The sequence below is a fragment of the Orycteropus afer genome, unplaced genomic scaffold, assembly GCF_000298275.1.
Source record: "Orycteropus afer afer isolate SDZICR_OR568_19922 unplaced genomic scaffold, OryAfe1.0 scaffold00300, whole genome shotgun sequence".
Classification (NCBI taxonomy): domain Eukaryota; kingdom Metazoa; phylum Chordata; class Mammalia; order Tubulidentata; family Orycteropodidae; genus Orycteropus; species Orycteropus afer.
In genome coordinates this window covers 329,424-339,290 of record NW_006921887.1, presented here as the reverse complement: position 1 = coordinate 339,290, position 9,867 = coordinate 329,424, and the positions used below count along the sequence as shown (strand labels likewise).

Genomic DNA, 9,867 nt, shown 5'->3' with positions numbered 1-9,867 from the left:
GCCTCTGCTCCCACCCCCACCCCCACCCCACCCCCACCAGGAAATAATCTTATTCAAGTAACCAGATCATTTAGTTCAGCAACCATACAAAAAATACCCACCCTCCTAAAGAAAACTACCCCAAACTATGATGGAAACCCAACTTAAGAGATAAATATCATTCTCTATTACATCTCCACAGGAAGAGCAAAACTACATTGGTAAAACATTTTTAACGAACCACTTCCTCCACAAAAAGCAAAAAACCCAAATAACATTTATTTACCTTTATAAGCTATACAAACTGAAACTATTCATTGGTAATTAACTCAGAAATAGGACCTTAAGAAAACTGTATTCTTTAAAGAATTTATAACACTGATTCTTGTGTATACCATACAGCTTTACTGAGATGCTGGAAATTAAAATTCAGTTAATTACCTCTTTGTAGAATGGAATAGCTCTACACCTAAAATAATTTTCTTAGAGAGTTGTTAAACATATTTATTCTACTACATCATTCACTTGATTAACAAGCAACTTTCAGAAATATCTGAAATAACTGAACAGCAAAAGACTTATTTCTGTATAACCAAATAGCAGTAAAAATCATGACCACCATGGTTAATAGGTAGTTCAAGTAGAAGTGAGGAAAAAAAGAACTTTTATTGCTAACTTTTTATCTAAACTTCTGTAAACAATTCACTGTTGTATTATATAGATGTTGCACTTTCATGAAGTATTCTCTAATTTTTGTATATCTCTATTATTTTTGTCCTTAATAACCTTAAAATTTAAAACTGATTAGAATACAAATCAGTAGAAGTATTCTTACCTTTATTTGATTTTGATGGTTTATTCTTGATAGGTTTAAGAGAGCTTCTTGATTTGTCCTCTCTATCCTTAATAAGTTTCTGAACATCATCCAAAGACAGTTTTTGCAGGACAACTACAGGCTTAGCTCCTTTATTTAGATCTTCAACTAATCCCATTTTTTCCACTTTGTCTTTCTGCTCTCCTTTCATTTCTATTTTCTTTGTCTCCTGAGTAATATTGCCATCCTTATCCCTCTTGATTTTTGGAATGACAAAATTTTTTAATGCACCAGACCTGCCTCCCAACAAATAACTTGGAAATTCTGCTTTATTGTCAGGGTGTGCTTTATTACTATCTATTTTACTCTTGTTACCCTCTGTCCTTTTGTCATCTTTGCTGTTTGGTGACTTAAAACCAGCTTTATCAGGTCTTGATTTATTAGAATCTCCTTGTTTAACACGAGGACTGTCAGGTCTTGATTTTTGTTCCCCAGAAGATGGTCTTTCCCTTGAGTCTCCTGACTCATGCCTGTATTTTCTTTCTAGTTTATCAGTTTTTGAACCATCGGATTTAATGCCATGTTCATTTCTACTAGAGGATCTCAACGTGTCTGGTCTTCGAACTCTAGACTGATCCCCTCGATGCCGCTCTGATTCATTCCTGTCATCTGATTTTTGTTTGCTATCATGGTCACGTCTTAGTGACTCAGAAATAGCTCGCCCATCAGGTCTCTGCTTTAAGGCTTCAGCACGTTCTGATTTTAACCGAGGTGAATCAGATTTAATATCCTGTTTATGTTTAGACACTTCAGGCTTTTTCTCTGCTGATGACCTTCCAGAATCCCTCCTATTTTCATGCCTATGTTTTGGTGTTTCAGGCCGGCCTTCATTTTTTTGCTTTGGAGTTTCAGGTCGGCCCTCACCTTTCTGCTTTGGAGTTTCAGGCCGTCCATCACTCTTCTGTTTTGGGGTTTCAGGACGCCCATCACTCTTTTGCTTTGGAGTTTCAGGCCTGCTGTCACTCTTTTGCTTTGGGGTTTCAGGTCTTGACTTTGTGGTTTCTGACTTGCTGCCATTATTTTGTTTGCTGTCATTTGGCTTTGGGTCAGGCAGTCTATTCTCATTCTGTTTAGGTTCAGCTACGGTGTTCTCATTATGTTCAGATTCGGTTGTTCGGCTCTCATTCTGTTTAGGTTCTTCTGTTTGGGTCTCATTTTTAGCTTCCACCTTATTTTCACTTGATTTTGTCTCCACCAATTTGTTTTCATTTGGTTTAGATTCTGCTAATTTACTTTCATTTTGTTTTAGTTCACTCTTTGATAGTTCAGGATCAGACTTTTTTTTAGGTGTGTCAGGATGATTTTCTGGTGTAGATTTAAGACTTCCAATAACGTCTTCCTGAAGAATAGAAACAGGTGCATCATTACATTGCTTGATTTCTTCAGGCTTTTTTATGGTGTCTGAATCCTGAGTTAGAGAAGCCTGAGAGTCCACTCTTCCTGCCTGATGAAGATCAATGCTAACCATTAATGCTGGCCTTGACCCATTTCCCGTAGAACCCGTCTCCTGAGAAGCTGGTCTATTACCTCCTGTAGCACCCCCAGCCTCCTGTGGGTAAGAATCTTGTTTTCTTTTTTTCAAAGGCTTATCTGAAATTTAAAGATAAATATTCATTATCAGTAATACACATATAATCTTATTAAAAACTAAATGGACTTTGACTATTTTAAGTCATGTTTTTTTTTCTTTAAATGAGGTGAATGTAAATTTAAATATGCATACATAACTTAACAGGCATGAACAACATACTTTTAAACCTGAATTCGAGGAAATATTCATGCTTGATCAATCTCAATATACATTACTGGCTATAGTAAAAAGAATTTAGCAGATTATTTATTGAGTTTATAAATAAGTTGAAAAATATAAAATTAACAGAAGATAAAACATACCAAATACAAACATATGTTTATATACATTAAGGAAAAAACAGATTCTACATATAAGGATAAGGCAACCAGTTATAAATCACGTACTCTGATTTCATTTTAATTGTTAACTAAACACTACAGAGTCCCAAATCTACCAACATACCAAACAGGAAACGTAGGTTTTTTATACATGTAAGATCGATGAGAGAAAGAATGAAACCAGAAAGAAAACAAATCATGCCACTGAAAAAAAAGCACATAAAGAGGGTAAAGGGGAAAAAAAATTAATAATCTTCCTTAATCTGTGATCCAGGATTCAAAAGACACCAATAATACATGGAGTTTAAAGGTAGCAAATAATGTAAGATGGAAGTAAACTGAAAATAAGGAAGCAACATAAACCATAGTATAAATGATATACACATTAGGCATTTTTAGATAAATTCTGTGTTAAGTAATTTCCACTGACGAAAAATACCTCCATTCTTCAACACAAAGGTTTAGGGGGTCTATATACTGACCTCAGAAAGAAATAATTTACAGTATTCTAGAATTTTAAAGACACATCCAAGTCCACAATAAAATATCAAGAAATTTTCCTAGCTTAAAAAAAAACCACCAACAAGGTATTTTCAACAGTTTATGTATTTCTGTCCAAGATTCCACTTTTGTCTCAAGAGTCTGCTAGGTCAGTATCTACAAATTGAATTGTCAGGTAGTTCTTGGGACTAGTTGACATTATACCACCACCAGGCTTTGCTTAGTTTTATTTACTTGATGAGTATCTTGGCTGTGTCCCAAGTCATTTTTAATTATTTTTAACAACAGATTTGATAATACTTATTAACACAATTATCATTAAAGGAAAACAGTATCACAAGTTTAAAAATCTGAAAATTCAAAAAAAAAAAAAAAAAAAATTCCCCATGTTGTTAGGGAACTAAGTTCTGGAATTTTGTTGTTTTTAATGGTAATACTTCTTTTTTTTATACAAGATGTCACTGTTTTGTTTTCAAGGTGAGAAGCAGCAGTTTATTCTAGCTTAAAATCTAATCAAATGTTATTAAAATATGCCAGGTATTTGCTAGTTATTTTTTGTAGAACTAAGTCATTCTGCTTCTTCAGTTACCTAGAAGCAAAATTTAACACCAAATGTGCTTCATTTGTGAAAAAGAAAAAAAAAAAAAGTAGTAATAACAGTATATTCTCATTAGACTCAAATTAGACTATTTCCTTCAGTTAAAACTAGTCTGATAAAAGCTTTTATGATGTTCTCTGCATCAATACTTAAGAAAAATGCAATGAGAATACTAAACACTAAATTTATGTTTACTAAATTCTTTTTTTTAATGATCCACCATATAAAATAATCTACATTCAAGACGTGTCATCACAGGGCACCACCAGAGTAATTACTACCTCATAAATAGGATGCTTCATTACCTTCTACTTATCCCTTAACCTTTATGACAAGAATCAAGAAGTTCAGCGAGTGTAAGATTTCAACATTTTCAGTGAAATAGGCTTTTGTGAAAATCAAGATGGTACATGCAACCAACACAGGAAATACAATGGCACAGATCGCAGGCATCTGAAGATTTCACTTAAGAAATCTGTGCTCATTCTTTTATTTACATAAGCATTGTTTATCAGGAAAATATTAAAATACCTTAGACAACTGATTTCTAAAGAATTACAAAATACTTGCATTTATAGATCATTACTCTCATTCCAATTTACCTTTCATCATTAAGGTGGAAATTCAGCAAAAAATTCCATCATGCTCAATTTATTTATCTTAAACTATGGATGCCATGCTTTTTTAAAAATAATAAAGAAATCTATGAAAGTTCTTGCATATAAATAACATGTTAAGATAGGGAAAAATCTTACAATTTTTATACTATATATAAAATAATGCTAAAAAATGTTTCAGTTTTTCAACTACTGAAAACTACTTCTGTACTTCTGTGTAAAACCTGGACAAATTCTGTCACTGCTCCAGGGATTCTTGGAAATATTAAGACCACATTCTGATTTACTTGGTCTGATTCAGTTCAAACATGATCTTACTTGAGAGTAAAGTAGCTCTGAATCTGTACAGGTCACTTTTGTCTATGCAGTTTTATTATCAGTCTTTGTTACATCACAATGAAACTTCATCTAATGATGGAGAGCCTTTTCTATGAAGAATAATTTCAGCATTTGGGACACTGATTATCTTTTAAGCCTTCTTCAGCATTGAGAACCACAAAATTAGGTATGAAAATGGGTATAACTAACTAACTAACTAACTCACTGTCGTTGAGTCGATTTGACTCATAGTGACCCCTCCTTGGGTTTCTGAGGCGGTTATCTCTACGGAAGTAGATTGCCCAACCTTTCTTCCGAGGAGTGGCTGGTGGGTCTGAACCACCAGCCTTCTGGTTAGCAGTCAAATGCCATAGGCACTAGGCCACCAGAGCTCCCATGTAAATGGGGACATACCTGAAGAAAATGCATACAAATGAATACCATAATCTCAGGACCAACAACGTCTGTCATCCAGATATTGATATTTTGAAAATAAGAGATAAACACAATTATGTTTATAAGACACAAACAATATTATTTACTTAAATCTCCAAGTGATGAAACTAAAAACATTTACTATAAAGCAAAAGACACAACAATGAGTCCATAGAGTATCCAATTAGGAAAATGAAAATATCTCTAAGCCACAGTACAGGCTAAGTGGCCAAACATTCTATTCCCATCCAAACTATCAGTCTCTTATTCCAGATGACAGTATGTAATAATTTACTTCTTAAAAGGTTACTGTATAAGAGAAGTATAGCATTATAAAAAACATTAGTGAAGGCTAGGTCATTTCTTACACCTGCTAACATGGAAAGTGGACCTTAGGAAAAGACGAATAAAAGGAACTCCCTCTTTGACTAAAGAAAGTAGGAATTTTCAGAATATGAAGGAGACATTAATCTCTATGATAGATAATCCCACAGCAAAGATGAATGGCCTTAGAAAATTAATTCATATACTTACAGATATAAGCAAAAAGATTGAGAAAAAGGTCTTTTTGGAGTATTAGAAAATATGATACAGAGAGTTACCCTGTCAGTGTATATTAAGTACTGTCCAAAGAAGAGAGAGGTCAAAAGGACACAAGTATCTAGCAGCCAGAAAGTATCTTCTATATGTGTTAACAGAGTACATCAGACTCTACCATAGCATAGGTCAAATGTATCTTAAGACTTTACCGCTTTTCTTGAATTCTGCAATAATTAAACCACCAGGTTTGGCTGAACTTGCTAGCCTTATTTAGAAGATAGAGGTTGTTTTTATTACTTTAACTTTTAAAATATTTTACTCTACTGAAAGGAATACTTCTCTTAGAGCAAATAAATATATTGGCGACTATAAATACATTTTCCAAGGACCTGACTTACTCTTGAGATAACTGAAATTCTCTACCTTGCACAGAGAAAATGCTCAGACGCTAGTATAGAGCTTTCAGTAAAACCAAATAGTCTTGTTTGCTCCTTACCACCAATACAATAGACAAAATTTCCCAGTGCTACATTTTAGAATATATTGAACGTCTACTTTACAATTTAGTCATAAAGAAGTAATAAAAAGAAAAAGAGACTAATGACAAATTCATTTCAAGGAAGTATTTCTTCTCAAGGCCAACTACAAAACCACCACTTCAAGAGAATTCTACTTTTATTTATGATCTTTGAGCATCATACACACATTTAATCTTTCTAAAATATCTAGGTAACTGCTTACATAAACAATACTATCCCATCACACAATGCAGAAACGGAATAATGCAAAGGAACAAGGTTCAAATCAAAGGTGTTAGGTGGTACTAAAGTGCCAAGATTTTCAAATAAATCTGTGAAGTAACAAGAACATGGCTTTCAAAAAACAAGTTAGAACTGACATGAATAAAATGACAGTGAAATCAGCATACTCAATCTGGGAAAACACACATATTACATAATTTAAATCAAACTAAATTTAGATAGTTTTAATGAACATTTTGTTTTCCTACCTTAATCATTATAGAGCTAGAAAACTATTTTCACCAAAATTCTAAGTCAATTTCATTCATTCAACTGTTCAATTACCTTTGTCAATAGCCAAATTATTATAGATTACAGAAAACTGTTCCATAATTGGAAGTTTATTACAAATTCATGCAAGAACAGTATGTTGTGTTTGTTGTTTTTATTCCCCCAAATAAAGTTAGCAGTCTAAAAAAATGTTTGCTAACATGCAATTTGACCTTTTTATTCAGTCTTAAAAGCCAAAAAAAAATTGGTTTCAACATACAATAAAAGTTCAGTTTAACCAAAAAACAAAACAAAAAATCACTATTACCTCTGTTCTTCTTCTTACCAACATAAAAATATCACTTAAAAATTATACTTCTTATATAAATAACATAATTATCCAGAACACAGATTAAAGTATCATGCAGAAATTCAGTTCTCAAAGCAACTGTTATTTTTTGGTCAGATAATTACAATTTTTATGTTTTTGAAAAGCTGCCTATTACAGGATTCAGAAATTTTGGATGGATTAATATGATTAAGAGAAGTTGAGTAATGTTCTCTTCATTTGACATGCATATACTTATAAAAGAAGAGAGAAGGAGATACACTTTGGTACCTACATAGCTTATTTATTTCCTGGTCCTTAAATTGCAAACCAAAGAGAAAAAAAACAAGCAATATTTTATGTTATCCTTAACATCAAAGATTTACCAGTTAAAACAAAAACCACACAAATCTCAATACCCTAGAAAATGAAGACATCAAGCAATCTCTTTATTTCTACCTATTATGATCCATGTATTTTGCAAACATTACAGTACAACAATTACTAAATATAGTCTTTTTGGGGAATAATGTTAAAAAGAACTATCACAACAAACAGGAAATACAGTATGTATCTTGAGCACGTTTGTTAGCATAGGAACACAATTACCTCATGATGAACCTATCTTATAATAAACCCAACTATATATAAAACGGAGTGGTACCCAGCATCAAGTTTTGTTTTATAATTACCAAGAAAGAAAATATGAAAACTGTAAATCAACCTAGAATATTTAATCATAAAGTGTGCTTTGGTTTGAATGATTAAATGTGTATATGCTTTTGTAAATACATTGAATTATATTATTAATTTCAATCAGATCTACCAGCTTCCCTTAAAATTTTCAAGAGATTTTTTACAAAGTATACGACGACACATAACAACAACAACAACAACAACCACCAAATAGTTAAACCAAGTAGAAAATATAGTATCATAATAAGCATACACACAAATTTTTCTTAAATGTACTGCTTTAAAATCAGTCTAGAGCTGTTAACTTAGTTTTGGCAGGAAAAAAGGTTGAAGAGGCATAAATATATTAATTTAATTTACAGGAAATGAATGTAACATGGAAATGCTAATGTTCACTTTATTAGAAAAGCACAGATAGAAAAAAATCACATAGAACATAACTGATAGTAGACTTGTGCTACTGAACCACCAAATTTGAAATGGACAATTGTTTCAGATAAAATATAGAATCTAATAGTTAAGAATATAACTTCTGAAGTACACGTGTTAGCAATAAAAATATATGTGGGAAATAAAGAATTAAAAAAAATAGGAAAGAGTAATTGCACTATAATTATACATTTGACCAGAGGATGAGGTAATAACAATGAAATTATTTTACCTTTATCTTGAACTTCTTTTGAAAAGCGCTCCCTTTCAATAGCTGATTCTCTTTCTATCCGTTCAATTTCGGCCAATGCATCCAATTCCACTTCATCATATATAGGTCCCTGCTGTGATACATGTTGCTGATTTTGTACCACAGAAGTCTGAGGTTGTTTTGCAGCAACTGAAGTGTTCTGTTGTAAAACAGGCACTTGATTTGCTGGAAGGAATGCTGTCTGTTCTTGCTGCGACAAACACTGAGCAGCATTTAATGGGCGGTTTACATCCTGTGGAGTAATGGGTGTTTTTGAAGTCTGTCCTGGGTACTGCACATTAAAAGGAATATCATTCTCTGAAACATTGCTATTTTCCATACCAGAAAGCATATCCTCTTGCTGGTCCATATCTGAAGACCTTACACGAGAAAGTCTTAATGTAAGTTTAGTGGAGTCCTTGGATGGAGAACTAATGATATCATACATTGCAGCTTTCTCACTCTGGTCTTTTTCATCCTTGCCTAATTTCATTTTCTTCTGCTTCTTTTGTTTTCTTTCTGGAGAATCTAGCAGTATGTCTGGTGGAACATCTCGAGGTGATGAACAAGGTAGTGGCTGAGACTGTAGGATTAAAGGTGGTCTTGATCCTAGAAAAACAATTCAAGAACAGTGAACAGTTGTGCTGGTTTCAAATTTATTTTACAGTGAAACATTAAGTGAGTGACAATATAGTAATGCTAGAAATGGTATTTTTAAAGTATCTAACCCAAGCCTCTTATTTATAAAAGATGAAAAGGAATTCTAGAGATTTGTCCCCATAGTCTCTTGGCTTGCTGGAGGATGAGTCACGTTTAGAACACATGTATAATGAGTATTCCATCCTCCAGACTAGTATTCTATTTTTGTGCTTATAAAGTATAAATACTTAGTTGTAAAAGAGCAAGAGTTTATTATTTTTAAAGAAACCACAACACAAACATTTTGGTCATAATCATCTCTAGTCTTTCATTGATTCTCTATATCAAATTAGTAAACTGACTACTCTGAACAAATCCATCCCTTAGATGTTTTTTTCTTTAACATCTTTCAAAGTAAATGTACTTTACAAGGAATTTAGCTTTTTTTTTTTTTGTAAAATAAACCTCTTTAATGCATTAAGTATTTAAATATAATGGCTGATTTTATATTTCAAAATTATTAAATAATTTTTAATAACTAATTATTAAAATACCTATAATTACTTCTCTGTAATGATGACAGAAGAGACTCTGAACCTTGCACTTGAGCGGAGAATGTTGTTGTTGTTGTTGTTATGTGCCGTAATGAGCGGAGAATAGCTAAAGCAAATGGAAGAAATGAAAAGGTAAAAGGGCTGAACAGATTTCAAAGAGCAGCTCGAGTAGACAAAGCCAATTACTA

The 9,867-nt window shown here is 32.6% G+C and overlaps 1 protein-coding gene across 1 annotated transcript in view; it reads right to left on the bottom strand.

Moving 5' to 3' along the window:
• Window positions 1-9,867, bottom strand: part of NIPBL (NIPBL cohesin loading factor) — a 146,303-nt gene that overhangs the window by 110,033 nt on the left and 26,403 nt on the right. Inside the window, exons 8-9 of the mRNA XM_007951572.2 lie at window positions 8,469-9,095; window positions 815-2,443 (exon numbers count right to left, since the gene is read on the bottom strand). Coding sequence (XP_007949763.1) covers window positions 815-2,443; window positions 8,469-9,095 — 2,256 coding nt within the window. The remainder of the gene's footprint in view (window positions 1-814; window positions 2,444-8,468; window positions 9,096-9,867) is intronic.